The 21351-nt window shown below is 35.4% G+C and overlaps 1 protein-coding gene across 4 annotated transcripts in view; it reads right to left on the bottom strand.

Annotated features, from left to right (window-relative positions):
- Positions 1-21351, bottom strand: part of CDKAL1 (CDK5 regulatory subunit associated protein 1 like 1) — a 636490-nt gene that overhangs the window by 223890 nt on the left and 391249 nt on the right. For all 4 annotated transcript variants that reach the window (XM_063097088.1, XM_063097092.1, XM_063097090.1 and 1 more), the window contains exon 11: positions 2468-2613. In XM_063097088.1, coding sequence (XP_062953158.1) covers positions 2468-2613 — 146 coding nt within the window. The remainder of the gene's footprint in view (positions 1-2467; positions 2614-21351) is intronic.

The following is a 21351-nucleotide window of genomic DNA, read 5'->3' as shown; positions in this document are numbered from 1 at the left end:
GGTTTTCAAAAAGTTCATGGAAGGATTCATATTATTTTAATTCCATTTTTCCACAAACTTTTTGTAATATTCTTGTATTATACTGGCCGCCTGTTACAGTTTTCCAAAACATCTTAGTTATAATCTAAGTGTGAAATTATATAGCAGGGTTCCTTCTGCCCTTGCTGCATTTACACAATACAGTTAATTAACAAACATGGAGATGCTACCTGGCTGGACTCATACTCTACACTTCCAGTGATTCATAGCACTTGAAACTGAAATTGAGGGTGGATGGGTGTGGCATGGGTGTCTTCTCCAGGCATCTCTGACATCCTCTCCAGAGATCTCTGATATTTCCAGTGCTGGAAATAATGGAGATGCCTAGGTAGAGTTCTTGGTTTTAGGACCCTCCAGCCAGTTGAATACTTACAGAAAGGCTATATAGGCTGGCTGGTTAGCTTAGTTGGTTAGAGTGTGGAGTTATGACACCAAGATAAAGGGTTTGGCTTCCAATACTAGCCAGCTGCCAAAAAAAGAAAAAGAAAAAGAAAAGCTATATGATGCCTCAGGGTAACTCAGAATCCAAAGAAAGGACCTTGTGCTTGGCCCATGAATAAAAGCAAGAGACTATTTTCTAATACCTTGATGTGATCATCTTTTGACTTCTTTATAGCTCATGGAGGCTGTTGAAACTGTTCAAGATGCAACAGATTTAACAGGTCTATATTCGGAGCAACATAAAAGGCTAGAACTTATTGTGAAACTGTTGCCTAGTTAAGTAGCCACAGTAATTCCCAAAACAACTGAGTCAGCACTCACCCAAATGGAGACAAAATAGAGGTGTTGATTCCTTAACCTCATTTAATCACATTAATGCTGCAAACTATTTGGAAAGTATTCTGGTCTATTCCACACAACAGGAGGCATGTCTACACTTGGTAAAACATTGTGTAACATGTATGAAGTATGAATATTATTTGCTACTGCTTTAATGCAAAGAGGCAAGAAATTTCACAGGTGCAACAATTTATCTGCAATTTTGAAAACATTCTATTCACCAGTGCCAGCATGCCCAAAAGGACTCTCTTACATGAGACAAGTCTGGCTACAATAAGCTAGAATAAATTCAAGGGAGGTATATAGACCAACAACGGACATTTAACATAAAAATCTTTATTATTTAGCCTTGACCAGTTCCGTTCAAAATCTAATAGTATTAGAGATCTGTTATTATCCTGTTTTCTACTTTGAGGGATGCATATACTTAATGATTATAATTATAAAACCTTGGAATAAACATACCTTCTATTCACTAATTTGAATATTCAAACAATTAGCTGCATTTGTTTCAATGCACACTAATGTCTTTATTCCTGGTGGTTAGGATAATCAGGACAAGCCTAGAGGTGAAAAATAATTAGAAAGACCCATAAAGAAAAGATGAAAAAGGAAGAAAAAAGTAAAGAGAAGAAGAAAAAGATTTCAAAACAATCATACGCAGTCATGATAAATGACTAATTAAAGGTGGAAAAAATAATTGCTTAAAATTTGTATAAAGCAATCATATCCATGTAATACTTCAACATTGTACAAAGGTACATAATTATAAACAAGAAGATGGAAATAAAAAAGTTGCATCTTAATTAAGAAAAACAACAGAGGAAAAAGTTATGGAAAAAAATTATGGAAAGTAGAAAGACCCATGCCACAAATATGCCAAGATAAATGACATATCACCTGAGGGGAGAATAGTGCCCTAGATTTGAAAAGGCTCTGTCTGACCTTGGCCAGCATTTCTATTTCCTGCCTTATATAATCACAGAAGGCATTCAATGTTTGGTAATGATGAAGAGTAGGATTTGCAAGAACATAATTATGGGCTGCAAGTGTTTTCTGTGGAAACAAAATTATCATTCATGTCTGAGATTGTGTAAATATTCCTTAATTTTGGTCAATAGCAATTTGAACTCTAAAAAACAGAATCCTGAACCTCCTTCTAAATCCCAATTCTTCAAGTAAACTACAGGGATTAGTGTGTTAAAGCTAAGATATTCCAGATACTCTTCAAAAACTGCTATTTAGTAGAAAATTATCTATTTTGTAGTGACACAATTTGGCCTACCTCCATGTCAAAACCAGCTCACAACTTCAAAAAGCCACATTAAAGAAGATTTAAGCAGAGCAAAGCTAAAGCGGTTTTCATCTACCAGATCAGGTACAAAAATAATCAAATTCACAATAATCAAATTCACTGGCAATCTCAAATAAACTAATGGTGTGTCGTGCACAGAGGGAAGGTGTAGATAAACTGAGGAGAAAGAAGAAAGCACATGAAGGTGCTGAAGGAAACCGAAAGGTTTTGAAAGCTCCAAATCTCGCCTCCTCTCTCCTACCTTTAATAGTGAGGCTGCAGGAAGTGCATTTTTGCCACATGCTTTTGAAAGAAAGAAGAAATGGTTATTTTCTTAAGTACTAACAGACTTACTTCTCTTTCAGAAAATCCACTACTCTTTTGAAGTCAGCCACGCAGTATTCTCTTTTCATTTCCATGAGGACACTGTCGGAGGCAGACTGTACTGGTATGTGCAGAAAAGCGTAGACTCTGGGATGATTAAGGATTTTTGCCATTTCCTTTAAAAAAAAAAAAAAAGAGAGAGAAAGAGAAAACAATCACCTTAAACAAATCAGGGAATGTTTTTCCTCAGATCAACACTCACAAGTGTAAGCAAATAAACATAGTTTAAAACAGACCAGTCATCAAGGCTCTTAACATGAACATCAATTGGCAATATTCTATGATGACATTTGGGAATCCATTTCAGAAGATTCCACAGAAGAATATTTCTTCATACTCACTGTCTCTCTTAGGTGATAAAGCAGAGATAAAGTCATGTATAATGCCTAAAGAGTAAAAGATTTTTGAGTACTTCAAAATAAACACCACTCCTACTTCACCTGAAAGAAGTTTTATATTCTGCCTTGTTATATTAGCAGGAGAAACAGCAACATTTAACTCACAGAGTTGAGACCCTATAATCCTGTGTAGTTAAACAGAGAAAGTTTCTAAATTGAGGTTAAGTCAACACATATATATTTTTTAATACTCAAGGAGAAAAAGGAACCTACAACTCACCTGTTTCTTTTTCTTACTTCAGTTAGTTAATAAAGTCATATTTTTTCAGTGTCTACTATGCAAAAGGCACATGACCAGTGAGGCCAGCCAGTACACCACTGGGCACCTACTGACATCTATGCTTAAAATGAAGAGTTCAAAAGAAGAAAAAGAAGAGGACGAGAAGAGGAACTTATCTTGCAAACTTAAAGAGAGCAAATTTGAGTGAAACAAATTAGGAAACTCAGAGAGTGTTTTAAAATTCCTCCTAGGACACAAAGGGGGTACAAAAAAGAGTGACAGAAGTAAAACTGGGGTAACTTAACCATTTATGCAAGCAAAGAAAATCGATTAATTTAGCCCTTCTCTACTGCTACATGCTGTCAGGTCACCAATTCGAGGGAAAGAAAGAGGGAGAGAGTGAGGGCACAAGGAGTCTAGTAGTAATAAATAAGTCAGAACAGGAGCTACTCTGTAATAACTTGCCTGTGCAAGTTTTGAGTGTATAATTTTGAGTTTTCAGAGTGCTGCACTTTCACATCTGTTATCTCATTTCATCCTTGGAACAATATTTTTGAAGGACTGTATGGAGTCAGAGCCAGCTGATTCCACAGTTACCTCTCACTTAGTCAAGGGTCAGTCACGCACATGGATCGACCATGCTCTTTGTTTCTCTATTTTCTTTCCACTGACTGGGAACATCAGCATGTTTACCAAAGTGGAAGCTGAGAGATGAACACAAACCAGTAGCAGCTTAGCTGTGTCTTTTTAAAAAATCCTTTTTACTAATAAATTCAGATAAAATAAAATCACATATAGACACCCTTTATCCATACCTTCTCTACGAGGAATTAACAGGTATACATATAGACTACTGAATTGGAATTGGAGTTGAAGAATTTCTTTGGTAGGAATATAACTGGATACATCTTCAGGAAACTTACATGTCTGGGTTGGGTATTTAGTGAGTCAGCTCTCCACATCTTTACTCAACACCCCCTGCATGAGGCAGAGCAACTCTTACTATGTATCCTACAGTAAATATGTTGGCCTTCTGCTACAATTCTCTGCCTTTCAGGCTTTTCACACCTAAACATCAAGATCCCCCCAAATTTTAGAAAAGTAATTGTACAAAGATCATTGTTTTCTAAAGGGGAAGGACTCACAGCTTTAGTTGGCTTTCAACATATCTACTGTAGTGAAAAATAACATCTTAACATATAATACACTTTGTGAAATGAAACTTCATTCTCAGTGTCCGTGCTTTGTTTTTTTCATATGTAAAACGGAGAGAGTGATAATACCCACCTCATAGGCTTACTGGGCTATTGTGAAAATGAATTAAGATGATCCAGTATGTGCTTATATAGTAAGCACTCAATATATAAATGGTCTAATAATCTTCTTCTTCCTTGGAGAGTTTTAAAATTCCTGGTAACACAATTTTAGGAACCTGTCAATAAATAGAACAGCTTTTCAATAAGCTAACTCCCTAACTAGCAAGTGAAGGAGGGATAACTTGTCCTGGTTTGCATAACATAAATTTAAAAGGAGTTCATCCGCAAACATGACCCCAGACTAGAAAGGGTAGTGCAGATTCTCTTGGAAACACTCAGGGTGGCCACTTACTATAAACAGAATACTGCACTAGATGAAGATTTGCCCTGTTACAATATGCCAATTTACAAATTAAAATATTAATAGCAAACACAGAAAATAAATGTGCTGGTTTTTCCTGTTGAGTCTCAAAATAAGCCTTCTCACTAGTTATTATCTTCAGCTTGATACTACAGACTTTGTAACTTCATAATACTAGGCACTAGAACACAAAATAAAAATGAACTTGCCCCTTAATTAATGTCTATATTTCCGCCACTAAAAGAATCATGACTTAACATAGGTTAAGGTACCCAAAGAGACAAAGTGCATAATTTTTGTTTTGTTTTTTCCTTCTATCCCTCTTCTCACTCATACTCTTGGTTAAAGATAAATTTTGCTTTCTTCACCTTTCAAAACTTCTTCGTCTATGATTTCTCAGCGGTAATCTTTTGCGTTACCAGAGTATTTACTTAATTCTCCCTGGCTATATGATAATGAATTTCCAAGACCAAAAGCTCTACAAGGGCAGGAATTATATTTGACTCCTCTTTCTGGATCTCTACAATGGCTAGTACTGTGATAAGTAAACCACCAAATATTTAAATATAGATATGGGTTAAAACTACATTGACATACATAGAAAGAGGTTTAAACTATAATTGCTTTTTGATAGGAAGACAAATTTTCAACTAGTAATAGTTTGGTTTGGTTAAAGCAGATAAACAAGCATATTCAAACAGGTAAACAAGCATATAATCAGTCTGCCTTAATTTTTGGAACAAGTGAAAACTATATATGAATATATAAGTAAATATGTTCATAAATAAAAACTAAGACACTTTAAAGGTAGCCCTATCACAGGTTATATTTCTAAAGGTCCATTGGAGTTTTACATTGGAATCACAATGTAGTTTCTCATGCAAGTAATCTATAAATGAAGTGTGGGGTCCCAGGTTCACCAAAGGAAAGAGAAGCACTTAGTTCAAATTACAGCTGATAGAAGAATGGCAGTCATGAGCAACCCTGTGCTCTGAGCTGGGTGAGAGAGCCTGAGCCGAAGGACAGGTATAAAAATGAGCATGTATGTGCACCATAGTGTGTGCGTGTGTGTATGTGTTTTGAGGAGCTTTGGTAGTGACTAGAATGGAAATAATACATATTTCAATATAAGGTCACTTATAATTTAAGGTTAAAATATAGATGGGGAGTATCTTATAGGCAGGGACTACAGAGCAACAAAACAATGTCTCTATTTGATACTATTACACAGAACTCTCTTCTTACAAAGTGATAATCATGTCAATATTTTTTTCTTAACTGAAAATATATAAAAAAGAATGAATTGAATGAAAACAGGCTTAATTTAAAAAGCAATCCTATATACGGTTCCATTTTTTAAAAGAACTGCTCAGTTTCCTTTTTATTACCCTATAGTCATCAAATTAATCATCATATCCTATCTGGTTTTGAATAGGTACACTACCAGCTTAATAAAATGATTCAGTGTGTGAGAGTGTATAAAATATTTTAATGCTTGCATTCAGATGTATTTGCATTCACATGGACAGTTATCAGTCAGAAAGCCCTCAGATTGTAGCTTTGTTATGAAGTACACGCATGTTTAAAATGCTAAACTTTACACTGCTATGTTATTTTGAGCTAATCTAAGCTACATGATAAAGCAAAAAAATGCTTCACAAAAATAGAAACTATATCATTCCCTTTAAGCATTTTTAAAATAGCTTGATTGAGATATAATTCATATATCATAAATTCATCCATTCAAAGTATGCAAGTAAATTGTTTTAGCATATTAACAGGGTTGTAAAACCATCTAATTTCAGAATATTTTCATCCCCCCTAAAACAAATCCTGTACCCATTAGCAGTCACTTCCATCTCCCCCATTTCATGACTCCTTCCCCCAGACCTAAACAACCACTAGCTTACTTCCTATCTCTATAAATTTGCCAGTTCTGGACATTTCATATAAACCAAGTCATAAATATGTGTCTTTTTGTGACTGGCTTCTTTCACTTTATAGTGTTCTTAAGGGTCATCCATATTATAGCATGTAAGCATTTATTTCAATAAAATAATGAAACATAGGGATTTAGAATTCTTAAATACATCATTTCATGAAAAACTATTCCATATACTCTGAATATTATTAGTTTGACTAAGGTGGTAAAGCTAATTTCATACATCTGTATGGGCTGTAACACAAACATTCTAATGACATAAATTTTCTAGAGATTAGCTGGTACATATCAGATTATTATCAGAAAAATTATAACAGAGACAAAAGATGAGGGGAAAATATTAAAAATTCCTTTAAAAAATGGTTCTCTTAAAATGAGAAGAATAGGGGCTATAAATAATATTATGTGGGGGTTTTTTTTGCTTCTATTGTTTTTTGTTTTATTGTGGTAAAATATACATAACATTAAAATTTACCAGCTTAACCACTTTTAAGTGCACAATTCAGTTACATTAAATTCAGTCACAATGTTGTACAACCATCACCCACTATCCGTTTCCAGAATTTTTTTTTTATCTTCTCATACTGAAGCTCTATACTATCAAACAACAACTAACTTCCCCTCCCCATTTTACCAGTCTTTGGTAACCTCTACTGTACTTTGTCTCTGTAAATTTGACTGCTGTAGCTAGGTACCTCATGTAAGTGAAATCATATCATATTTGTCCTTTTGTATCCAGTGTATTTCATATAGTAGAATGTTTTTAAGGTTCATTCCTGCTGTAGTGATATTGGTTTTTGTTTTGTTTTGTTTTTAACGATCTTTTTCCTGGCAGTTGGTAGCTCTATCTTCAATGACAGAGCACCCCATACAGACTTCTATTAGCACTTATTTCCCTGTCGTGCAATTATACCACATATCCTCATACTCTAAGGTATATCTTGTTTATCTTTATTTCCCTATTTCCTTGCTCAATGCCTGGCCCTTCAATACTTAAATTATAGCTGAGTGAATGGATGATTGAATGACCCAATCAATCAATCAACATGGTTATTTTGGAGTAAGTCCTGTACAGACTTCTAGGTAATGATCAAAATAGCAATGCTGGTGTTCTAGGAAATCCTATTTCTGGAGTCACATTCAACACTTGCAAAGTCATAGAAGTCGAAATAGTATATAACCAGAAACACAATTCTCCCATTACTTAATTAAGGGCATTAGAACAGCTACTAAGTAAATTACCAGTACCTACATTTACTCTCAGCAATTTAATAAATTATCACTAATAGCTTCAGAAAGTAAATGAGGGAACATAAGAAGGGAAAATTTCCAATCCTTATGTCCCAAATGGAAAAGATTAGATATTGTGAACAGATTCTAATTTACATTTGATCTATGACTTAATTATAATAGGAAATTCACTTCTAAACTGCGAAGAGTTAACATTTTCAGTATTTGCGCTAAAAGAGGCTGAGACAAAATGTCTTTTCTAATTAGCTTTCATAGAAATGTAAAAGAACTTCAACGCTCCTTTACCATTACCACTTCATCTTAGTGTCAGTCGATAGACTTTACAAAGTTAAAAATATACATCTTGATACTAATGTCAAAATACTAAGAGTTGTAATTATATACACACACATTTATTTTCAACTGATATTATCAGTGTTTTATTTTATTTTTGAATTACTTTTCTGCTCTGTTAAGGCCAAGAAATCAAAAGAGCATTCTTGTATCCTAATTATGGCAGTTGTTACACAAATCTATACACATATCAAAATTCATGAAACTGAACACATATCAAAGAGTAAATTTTTTGTACTAATTTTAAAATAACAAAGAGGAAAACTAATGGTAAAATACGTTGTGATTCAAACAATGTATCATATAAATAGTTATATCTTTAAAAAAGTGTATAATCCACTTACAACTGTCTTTTATCCATAAAAAAAAAGATTGAGTCTTTTTTTACTAAACACTAAAAAAAAAAAAGAATCAACAACTGATCAATTTAATGGGGAAAGGGCACCCCAGTTAAATTGAGCATTCACAGCAGACAGTTCTACTGGCTTTTCTTAAACATGATATAAATTATTAAGGAATCCAATGAAAGGCAGATGTTAAAGATTTATTTCAAAATATTTACATCATTTATCTACGGCCTGACTACCTAAATTGAGGCTTACCTTTGATAACTTTTGTTTCATGTTTCAAGCAGCACACAGTAAAAAGAATGCTCTAGTGATTTAACTGCTTTAGTTACGAGTTACTTGTTATGTACAATGATGTAGCTAAGCTGGTACTTATTAAACATCTAACTGTCTTTCTGAGATGAGGATGCAAAGCAGACAATATCCTCCTCCGCATTTAATAAACACATAAATCCATAACTACCTCATTTGACAATGGACCACTTATTCTGTGCCAGGCACTCTGCCGAACAGTTTAAGTGTATCTCACTTGACTCCTCTCTCCATGATGTAGGTATTTTATTATTTCTGTGGTAGACTGTATCACTGCCAAATATTTTGGTTTTCCTCCCTGTGGGAGTAATATAATTTCTGCCTATTTACACCCAGAAGTAGCTAGCTGCATGACATGCTATGGCCAACGAAATGTGGGCAGAAATGACGTGCTACTTCTGGGTAAAAGTTTTAAAACTAGTGGTTCTCTACATCTCTTTGTTCTCCCTTCTTCCACAGTCTAAGTTCTGAAGTAGACACAACTTGAACAGAGCTTTAACCAGTCCATACATTTATTCATGAGGTACAGCATGAATAAGATAAATTTTTGTTGTTATAAACCCTGAGATTTTTGTGGTAATTTATTACACAACATAACCTAGTTTATCTTTACTGACTGTGATGGTTAATACTATATGTCAGCTTGAGAGGGCTGAGGGATGACCACATAGCTGGTAAAACATTATTTCTGGGTATGTCTGGGATGGTATATCCAGAAGAGAGTAGCATCTGAATCTGCAGAGAGAGTAAAGAAGATTCACCCTCATCAATATGGGTGGGCATCATTTAATCCATTGAGGGCCCAAAGAGAACAAAAAGTCAGAGGAAGGGAGAATTTTCTCTTTCTCGCGTGACATGGAACTTCCATCTTCTCCTGCCCTAAGTCACTGGAGCTTCTAGTTCTTGTGCTGTCAGACTCCTGTACTTACACAAGTGATCCCTGGGGTTCTCAGAACTTTGGCCTTGGATTGATACTTATGTTATAGGCTCCCTTGGTTCTCAGGCCTTCAGATTCATATTGAATTACACTATTGACTTTCCTGGTTCTCCAGCCTGCAAATGGCAGATGATGGAAGTTCTTGGCTTCCATAATTGCGTGAGCCAATTCCAATAATAAATTTCCTCATATGTATACGTATATATGAGGTGTCTTCGAAAAGTTCATGGAAAGATTCATATTATCTTTTAACTCAATTTTTCTATGAACTTTTTGAAGTGTCATCATATATACATATATACAAATATATGTATACACACATGCACACAAATACATACATCCTTTGTTTCTCTGGAGAACTCTGACTAATCCATTGACATAATCTCATTTTATGGATGGAAAAAAACCCAGTTTAGAGATATTTAAAATAAAATGTCTACAATCAAGAGCAGTAAGTAGAATAACTGGATTTAGAACCAACATCTATCAAGATGCAGAGTACCTTTTCTTAACCAATTTCCAATAAACAATGGAAAGAAAGTGTCCATCAATTGCAAAGGTAGAACGGGACAGGAAAAAATTCTGTTATATGGATAACAGAAAGTTTCACCCACAGTAGAGCTCAATTTTGAATGGTAAAAAAATCTTCCAGGCAAACAGCAACAAATAAACAAAAATGGAGGACTGGCCCCTTAGCTAACCTGGTTAGAGCATGGTACTGGTAACACCAAGGTCAAGTTCAGATTCCATACTGACCAGCCACCAAAAAAATAAATAAATAAAAATGGAGGCAACAGTTTAGATGCCCCAAGGCCAATTGTTCATAGTAATCAAAACTTAAGCCATTCTGATTTCTCCAAAGTGCTAACTATAAACACAAACAAAATACAAACATAAGCTTTTTGTCCTTATTATCATGATTCAATGAGATTAAACCAATCAGCTACAGACAAGCCAAAATATACACATTTGTTTGCATTTAAAAAAAACATATGACAGTCAATGAAAATGGTCAAAATACTTCCTTCTTTATGCACTGTAAACTGAGCTGTAACTGCGGTAAAATTGAGACTTTGTGCCATTTTCCAGTTGGATATTTTCTAGTTCACAAATTGTTCTTTTGCATGCACAATAAATTCTTAAACTTCTAACTTGATTTATTACTTTTTAATTGAAAATATTATAACATTTACTTGTACATATTTGTGGAGTACAGTGTGTTGTTTCAATACATGCATATACTGCACAATGATTTACTTAGGATAGATAGCATAGTTTTGTACCCATTAGTCCACCACTTTTCCTCCCCCCACCCCCACCAGCCTCTGGTAACCATTATTCTTCTCATTATTTCTATAAGAACCGCTTTTTTGTTTTCCACAGTGCCTGTATTCCCACCAGCAATGTAGGAGAGGTCCTTTTTTCTCCACATCCTCACCAGCATTTGTTACTTTTTGTCTTGTTGATAATAGCCATTCTAACTGGAAAAAGATAATAACCATTCTAACTGGAATAAGATAATATCTTATTGTGGTTTTAATTTACATTTCCTTGATGATTAGTGATACTGAGCATTTTTTTCCTGTGTTTGTTGGCCATTTGTATGTCTTCTTTTGAGAAATGTCTGTCTGGTCCTTTGCCTATTTTTTAATTGGATTATTTATTTTTTGGATGTGAGTCATTTAAGTTCCTTATATACTCTAGATATTAGCCCCTTGTCTGATGTGTAGTTGGCAATCACTCTCTCCCATTCGATAGGTTGTCTCTTCACTTTGCTGACAGTGACCTTTGCTGTGGAGAAGCTTTCCAGTTTGCTGTAGTTCCACTTGTGTATTTTTGCTTCAGTTGTTTGTGCCTTTGTAGTCTCTCAATAAAGCGCTGTCCACTCCCACTTTGTATAGCATTTCCTGCTTTCTTCCAGTAGTTTAATAGTTTGGGGTCTTAAATTTAAGTCTTTGATACATTTTGAGTTGATTTTTGTGTATGGTGAGAGACAGAGTTCTAGTTTCAATCTTATGCTTGTGGATTTCCAGTTTTCCCAGCACTATTTGTTGAAGAAGCTGTCATTTCCCCACTGTATATTTTGGCACCTTTGTCGAAAATCAGTTAGCTGTAAGCGCGTGGGTTCATTTAGTGGCTCTCTTATTCTATTCCATTGATCAATTTGCCTGTTTTCATGCCAGTAACATGCTGTTTTGGTTATTATAGCTTTATAGTGTATTTTGAAGTGTGATACCTCCAACTTTGTTCTACTTGTTCAAGATAGCTTTTGCTATATGGGGTCTTTTGGGTTTCATACAAATATTCAGATCATTGTTTCTATTTCTGTGACAAATGTCATTGGTATTTTAATAGGCATTGCATTAAATGCGTACATTGCCTTGTGTAATATGGACATTTTGATGACTTTAATTCTTCTGACCCATGAACACGGGATATCTTTCCATTTCTTTGTGTCCTCCTCAGTTTTTTTCACCAATGTTTCATGGCTTTCATTGTAGAGATCTTTCACCTCCTTTGTTTAATTTAGTCCTAGGTGTTTCATTTTTTTGGTAGCTATTTAATGGGATTACTTTCTTGATTTTTTCTTTGGCTATTTTGTTGCTGGTGAAAAGGAAGGCTACTGATTTGTGTGTGTGTTGATGACATATCCTACCACTTCACTGAATTCATTTATTAGTTCTAATAATTTTTTGGTGGAGTCTTTAGGGTTTTCTGTGTATAGGATCACATCACCTGCCAATGGGGATAGTGTGCCTTCCTCCTTACCAATTTGGATGCCCTTTATTACTTTCTCTTGCATTTTCTCAGACTAAAACTTTTAGCACTATGTTAAATAAGAGTAGAAAAAGTGGGCATCCTTGTCTTGTTCCAGATCTTAGAGGAAAATCCTCCAATTTTTCTCCGTTCAGTATAATTTGTTATACCTGGCATTTATCATGTTGAGGTACATTCCTTCTGTATCTAGTTTGTTGAGTGCTTTCAGCACCACACTCTAACCAAGTGAGCTAACTGGCCAGCATTTGTTAAGTGTTTTTATCATGAAGTGGTGATGGATTTTATCAAGTGCTTTTTCTGTATCTATTGAAATGATCATACGGTTTTTTCCCTTCATTCTGTTGATGTGATATATCACGTTTATATATGTGTATATGTTGAACTGTCCTTGTATCCCTGGGATGAATTCCACTGGATCACAGTGTATGATCTTCTTAATGTGAGGTTGGACTGTGTTTGCTAGTGTTTTGTTGAGGATCTTTGTGTCTGTGTTCTTTAGGGCTATTGCTCTGTAATTTTCTTCTTTTGCTTTTTTTCTGGTTTTGGTATGAGGTTAATACTGGCCTCATAGAATAAGTTTGGAAGTATTCCCTCCTCTTCAATTTTTTGGAAGAGTTTGAGAAGAATTGGTATTAGTTCTTATTTTAATATTTGGTAGAATGAGGCAGTGAAGCCATCTGGTCCTGGGGTTTTCTTTGTTGGGAGACTTTGTATTACTGCTTCATTCTCATTACTCGCTTTTGGTATCTAGGTTTTCTAGTTCTTCACGATCTACTTGTATGTGTCCAGGAATTTATTCACTTCTACTAGGTTTTCCAGTTTGATCACATATGGTTTTTCATAGCAGACTCTTATGATCCATTGTATTTCTGTGGCATCAGTTTCAATGTTCCCTTTTTCATTTCTGATTTTAGTTGAGTTTTCTCTCCTTTTTTCTTCATTAGTCTAGTTAAAGGTTTATGGATTTTGTTTATCTTTTCGAAAAACAAACTCTGTTTCCTCAATCTTTTGTACTTTTTAAAAATCTCTAATTCATTAATTTCTGCTCTGATCTTTATTTTTCTCCTTCAACTGATTTGGGGTTTGGTTCTTGTTTTTCCAGCTCCTTGAGTTGTAACATTGGGTTATTTGGAGTCTTTCTTCTTTTTTGGTTTAGGCATTTATTGCTATAATCCTCCCTCTTAGAACTGCTTTCACTATATCCCATAGGTTCTGGTATGCTGTGTTTTCATTTTCATTTGTCTCCAGGAATTTTTAAATTTCCTTTTTTTTTGCAGGGGCGGGCAGCTGACTGGTATGGGGATCTGAACCCTCGACATTAGTGTTATTAGAACCATGATCTACCAAGCCAACCACTTGATTTCTTCTTTGACCCATTCATTGTTTAGGAGCACAGTGTTTAATTTCCATGTATTTGTATGGTTTCTAGCATCCTCTTAGTTGTTGATTTCTAGTTTTATTCCATTGTGGTCAGATAAGGTAGTTGATATGATTTTGTTTTTTTTTCTTTTAATTTATTGAGACTTGTTTTATATCCTAACATACAGTTTATTCTAGAGAATGTTCCAGGTGCTGCTGAGAAAAATGTATATTCTGCAACTATCAGATGAAGTGTTCTATCAATGTCCATTAGGTCAAGTTGGCTTATACTAGAGATTAATTCTGATGTTTCCTGGTTAATTCTCTGTCTGGATGATGAGTCTTTTGCTGAAAGTGGAGTATTAAAGTCCCCAACTATTATTATATTCGAGTCAACCTCTCTTGTTAGGTCTTATAGTAACTGCTTTATACAACTTGGTGTTCCAGAGGTGGGTACATATATATTTAGAATTGTTGTATTTTTTGGTTGAATTGATCCCTTTATCATTATATAATGACCTTATCTTGTTTTGTTTTTTTTTTTACTTTCCTTGGCTTGAAGTCTATTTTACCTGATATAAGTATAGGTACTTCTGTTTTTTAAATTTCCATTTGCATATAGCATCTTTTTCCATCCCTTAACTTTCACCTGGTGTTATGTCCTTATTGGTTAAGTGAGTTTCTTGGAGGCAGAATATTGTTGGTTTTTGTTTTATAATCCATTCACCCACTCTGTGTCTTTTAATCCTGGCATTTAATCCATTTACATTTAGGGTTATTTTTGATATATAGTGTCTTGTTACTGAATTTTGCTTTTTCTGTTTTTTACTTTATTAGCATATTAATTGTTACAAATACTTATTCTTTATACCCCTTATCCAATCTCTCCCCCTCCCCCTTGCCCTTCCCCCTCCCCTCTCCTGTCCCCTCCTCCTCTCCTTCCTCCACTCCTCTCCCCCAGCCCCTCTAATAACCATAGATTTGATCTCTCCATCTGACAGATCAATTGTTCCTCTGTTGGTTTGATGAATAGATTATCTATACACTACTGAGACAGGTGTAATCAAGTTCAAGTCTTCCCCTAATATTGTAAAGCAGATGCTTCTTCTATTACTCTGGAGTGTGTTTTGTGGAGAGGACCTTTTTTTCCTCAGTCTCTGCTGGTGCCTCTCCTTGAGTCAATGCAGCTGAATCTGCATGTTGGCTGTGACTGCTGCTATACAGACTAGCTGCTTTTGTGGCAGCCATGGCAATTGCGGTGGCTATGGTGGGCTACCCTTGCAAAAATGGTGTTTTAGTGTGCTCTTTACCTGGTTGCAGCTGGGTTCTGCTTCCCCCAGCTCCATGCATCAGGGAGTTTGTCTCTGATCTGTGGATATTTTGTTTTTTCTTTCAGTTCTGTGTTAGGTTATTTGCTGTTCCCACCACTTAAAAACTCTGCATAGGAACTAATTTGTTGTCCTTTGCTTACTTCTAAAATGGGGAAGCTTCCTGTGGGGCCCAGCACTATAGTCCTGTAGTTGAGCTAAGCGAAATTGCTTCATTGCTGCTGATTCCCTGGGGAAGGCTTTTTGTGCAGCTCAGATTTTAATTGTTGACCTGGTACGTACTTCTGGGTCTCATGAGATTCGGACATCTGCATTGTATGGAAACTCTGGTCTGGGCCTGAATCTTTTCAGCAAACTGCACCCCCTGAAGTTCTTTAAGCCTGACTATTCTCCACTGAGTGGGCCTGTGCTGACTGAGGGGCAGATCAGCTGTCCATGCTGTGCCCTAATGTGCTCCAGGTTGGCCCATGTCCCCCACTGTCCACATTCCAAACACTTCCTGTGGGGTGGGGCCGTGCACCAGTCCCTCACAATGACTCACGGTCCTCTGAGTGGTTCCTTTTTTCTGTTGTCTGTGGTTCCTCTCTCCTATGTAGGTCCATGGGAACCCTGTTAGTGGTCTTGCTGGCCTGGGGTCCACCAAGGCCCTCTTCTCTTCTTCTTTCCAAGCAGCTTCATATGAAGGGCACAGCTGTGGCTTTTGCCAGCTCTTGCTCTGTGTGCTCATCAAGGCAAGCCTTAAAGTGGCCAGGGCTTGAAATGGTGGGAGTGATCCTTTCTTGCTCTCATCGTGGCTTCTCCTGCCTTCATGAACTCCATAGGTCTCTCTGCCTCTTCCCCTGAACTCTAGTGGCCCCATTTTAGCTGTCATTGCTTTTTAATAGTTGTAAGTTGGTTGATTTGTGGGAGAGAGTGATGCTGGGGACCGTCTATTCCACCGTCTTGACCAGAAGCCAGCTATTTTGTTATTTTTTTTCTGATTGTTTTGTGGATTCTTTTTTCTGGTCTTACTGTCTTCCTCTGTGGTTGAGTGGTTTTCTATTTTTTGAGAGACAATATACTTTCTTGTTATTTATTTTTAGTATGTCTCTTCTAAGTTTTTGTGTTATGGTTACCATGAGGCTTATAAAAATCATGTATAGTTAAAATAAATTATTTTAGATTACTAACAAATTAACTTTGATAGCTAAGAAAAAAGAAAAAAACAAAACCAACTCTATGCTTTGGTGTCGTTTCCCACTGCTTTTTGACAATTGGTTGTTTCAAGATACATATTTTAATATTGCCTTTCTCTTATGTGGTTTCTATATATGTTAGCATCTTGTTACGTTTGTCCTTTAGTCTTCATACTAAGAATGTAAGCAGTTTATTCGCCACCCTCACAACAATGGAGTATTCTGAAGTTGTCTTTGGACTTACATTACTAATGAGTTATATACCTTCAAATGTTTTCAGAGGTTTTCTTGATGCTCCTTAGCATCATCTTCTTTCAGAATGAAAGTCTCTTTTGTTTGTTTATGGTTTTTGATAATTTCATTATGATGTGCCTGTCTCTTTTGTTTGTTTATGGTTTTTGATAATTTCATTATGATGTGCCTTGTAGTATTCCTCCTTTGATTGAATTTGAGTGGCAACCATTGCGTTTCCTGTACCTTGATGCTGTCATCTTTCTGCATAGTTGGGAAATTTCCAGATATTCTCTTGAATATGCTTTCTACATCTCTTCCTTTTCCCTCTCCTTTGAGCATGCCAATTATATGGAGGTTATTTCACTTCAGTGTGTCCCACATTTGCTGTATTTCTGTTTCATTTTTTCTTAGTCTTTTCTTTTTGCTCTTCTGATTGGATAATTTGATGTGTTTTATCTTTGAGCTCACTGATTCTTTCCTGTGTTTGAATAAGTCTGCTGTTGGAGCTTTCTGTTGAGTTTTTCAATTCAGATAGCGCATTCTTTATTTCTAGAATTTCTATTTAGTTTTATTAAGTTGATTCTATTACTTTCTTCTCCTTTCTGCTCCTGAATTATTTTCCAGATATCATTTGATCTTCTACCTGTATTTTCTTGTTATTCCCTGAACATCCTTAAGAAGGTTATTCTGAATTCTCTGTCAGACATTTCATAGCTATGATGCTCCTCTTCATCCACTGCTGGTGTTTTGTTTCATTTGGTGGGAACATATTTCTCTGTTTTTTCTCTATCTTTGTGTCTTTATATTGATGCCTAGGCATTTGAGGAGACTGGTATTTGCTGCTGATTCTCTGAGGGAGGCTTTTTATGCAGATTGTTAATAACTTCCAGTTCTGGACTGTGTGCAAATTCCGACCTGGGAAGGAGTCTTTCCTGCAGATTGAGCCTGCTGCACTTCTACCGCCCTGATTGATTTCCAGAGGGACCAGCTGCCCATGCTGTGTCCAGTGTCCCCCTGTCGAGCCAGCCTTTACCCTACACTCCAATGCTTTGTGTGCATGACCTTCATGGTAACTCACCAGCCTCTGAGCGGCTCTTTTCTTCAGTGGTTGAGGCCATTTGCTTCCATGAGGGACTGAGGGGAATCCTGCCAGTGGTCTTTATTACCTGTGGGCAGGTATGGTGTGCTTCGAAGACCCCCGTCCCCTACTGACTCCAAACAGGTTTATGTGAAGGGTGCTGTGGCTTTTTTCTAACTCTGATCCATGTGTAACAGCTAGTCCCTGCCTCCAAACCAGGCTGGCTCAGAACAATAGGGACCATCCCTACACTCTCTCACCATTTCCTCAAATGCCTTAAGAAACTCTGTGGGCCTCTTCTCTTCCCCCAGGTCTAGCAGTTCCAGGTTGGCACTCTTTACTTTTTAATAGTTATAAATTGGTTACTTATGGGAAGGTGTGAAGCTGGCAATCAGCTATTCTGACATCCTGATGATGTCACTCCCTGGTCTCTTTATTTTTGACACACATATTATACCCCAGTGTCTTAAAATACAAGGCTATATACACATATTTTATAAAAGGATCCAGTGACCTGCCATATTAGGGTTTTGTTGTTGTTGTTGTTAAGTCTAGTAATATCACTTATATCTTTAAAAGTACATTTGGGAAAAAATAGTATACTTCAAGAGCACTTAATGATTTTCTACCTATTTATTCTTTTATTAACTATACCAATTGCTACACTCTTTTTTGAAATCATTCTGAAGAGTGAATTGTTTGAGAGCTGGGCTTATAGAATTTTATGAGGCTGAACCTGTTACATTCCTTCAGAAAAAAGATGCATAAAATAATTAGTGCACATAAAATTTTTAAAAACTACACTGTTCTTTAAAAAAATACTTTTTTCTCTATTATAAAAGTAATGTAAATTTATTTTAAAAATTGGGGGAAACAGAAAAACAGAATAGGAAAAAACTGTTCATTGCCAAAACCAATTATTATTAAAAGAAAAATTCATTACTCTATTTTCTTGAAATAATCAAATTATAAAATTATATCTGATATTATCTAGTGGGTTTTGTAAAAGTGAAACGATTTTCAAAGACCAAAATGTTAAGCTAACAATATTTCTTGACAATACATCATTAGGTCTGAGCTAAATTTCTTCAAAAATGAAGGAAGACAACCTTTCTTCTAAACAGGGTCCAAATCACACAGGCACTTACACTCAACAGGCTCATAATGCTTTCACATTAGCATAACAGGAGAGAGAAATCTGGATATGAAAACAACAAAGGAGAATCAGAGTTAAATATCAGCAAAACATCTTAAAACCATTCCTGAAGAAGTTATTATCCTTGGAGCAATGTTGTCCCTGGAGCTATGATGACAGAATGGAAAAAATAAATAGACATAAAAGGATGGAAATTTCTTTGTTCAAAAAGAACATAAAAATGAGAAGAAAAGTAAAAGACGGGAAAAAGAATGGGCAATTCTCCCCAACCCCTCCTAAATTTATTATAATGTAAGGGAAGACTTAAAAGTTCTTTTAAGGCCTTAGTTCTTAAAAATATGGACCATAAGAAGTCATTTAATTGGAACGATTACAGAGGAACAAAGAAAGCTCTCCAGCCCTTTCCAAACTACAATACTGTTAGTGACATAGTAGTGGTACCAGAAATGGTAACAGTAATAGTAGTACTAGACACTGCACTGAGTCACACTTATTACATCATTTAAACTTCACAACAAACCTAGGAAGTAGTTTTATTTCACTCAATCCAAGATTCAGAGAAGTTAATTACCATGTCCCTGGCACAATGGTGGAGCTAGAATTTAAACAATCTCCCTGACATTGCTCCATCAAATGTGTCCCACAAAAGCATCATTCCTATGAATTAAACCTATAATAATTCTTGGGAAACAGCACAAACTAATTTACATGAAGGTGTTAATAAAATCATTTCTGGGTGTGGGGGAGGAAGGAAACAGTGGAGAATAGTCTCTCTAAACCAAGACAATGTATATAAATTTATTTATGTATTAGACAAAGGGTCTTCAAAAACTTAATGGAAAGATACATATTATCTTTTAATTCCATTTTCCATGAACTTTTTGAAGTAACCTTGTATATATCATACACTGTTTTTGATATGTTATATATAATATTTATTTGCAAAAGTTTTATTTCAGTTTTGTCAGAAATGTATGGATTTTTTCAAATGTCTCAAATGCTTAAACTAAATTAAATGGCTCCTATTACATTACTTGAAATTAGATGATAACAAATTAATGGCATCTTTGCAGTCTTTTGCTACTGAACAATTTGGATTTTAAGTACAACTTGATAAACTGGCACATATATTTTTATAAAGCAACAAAGAGGGACATAATCCCTCCATTATACTTTGTTTTCACTCAGTAAAATCGCCTTCACATGTCAGTTCTTTAACTGAAACTGATATGAAAGCATTGCCAGTTACAACATGGTAAGGCAGCTTGTCTAAGAACACTGTCAGATGTCAGAATATTTTCTGAGATTCTAACCTGCTACTTTTTTTAAACACCTTGGTCTCCAAAGTTACAGGATTAGATAGCTCCCTTAGCATGTAAAGAAAGATCAGAAAAAAGTTCCATTTGGTGAGCCAGTTTTACTTCTTAAGACTTGAACTTTAAAAAAAATGTTCTGTTATTTTTTGATCAAATGGAAGTTAAAATTCTATGTAATTTTAGAGAAAATTAAAATTATTTTCCTCCTTTCTATCAAAATCTGTGGCCTCTACAAACATAAAAATCTGTTGCACCCTTTTTGCAAGGTTCTGCCTAAGGATAATAGAGTCATTTGATACATAATTATTTTGAGATAGTAAATTTTGTTATTTTTGTAGGAATATGTATTTTTTAAAAATATACAAAGATGGTTTTGCAATGCTCTCTCCAATGTATTTCCAATGATCAAATCTTCCCAATGATCAAATGTGTTATAAATATTATTGATGCATTACATTTAACTGGCTAAACAACTAGACAAGCATGGAACTAAATAATGATTAAGGAGATACAATGCGCTGTATTATGTGCTAAGAATTTCTCTCTCTTAGGCGAGAAAAGGTGGTTTTCAAAGTCCATTGATTCTTTAGTACTTCAAAATTAGAGACTGATAATACAGAAGACAGCTAAGAAAAAAGAAACATTTCAAAGATGAGTCCAACAGAATGTATAATATACTGAAGTGAGCCAGGAAGGACAGGATGAGAACCATCGATGGTTTTCTATATTATGTGTAGATGATTGTGTCTGTCCCATCCTCACTGGTCTCTAAATCATCTCTCCTCAGAGTTAAACAATGGGCACAGATCGCCACAGAAAAAACTGGGAATTACTCTGAAAGGGGTGTCCATTAAGTGGGAGAACACATTCCAGATAAAGAAATTTATACCAAGTATGCAGGTATACATACACCAAAGTGTCTTCAGCTGAGTAAAATGAAAAAAAGGAAAGCGAATCCCTCAGTACTTCAGTCATTACACATTCAGAACAACTCAGTAACACTAAAAACAAATGAGATCCTCCCATCCAGGTGCTTGATTTTGTTTTCTCCTTAATAAAGTATTGAATGAGTT

This window comes from Cynocephalus volans, chromosome 5 (genome assembly GCF_027409185.1).
Source record: "Cynocephalus volans isolate mCynVol1 chromosome 5, mCynVol1.pri, whole genome shotgun sequence".
In the NCBI taxonomy this organism is placed as follows: domain Eukaryota; kingdom Metazoa; phylum Chordata; class Mammalia; order Dermoptera; family Cynocephalidae; genus Cynocephalus; species Cynocephalus volans.
The sequence above is the reverse complement of the archived record's forward strand: the minus strand, read 5'-3'. Positions and strand labels throughout refer to the sequence as shown.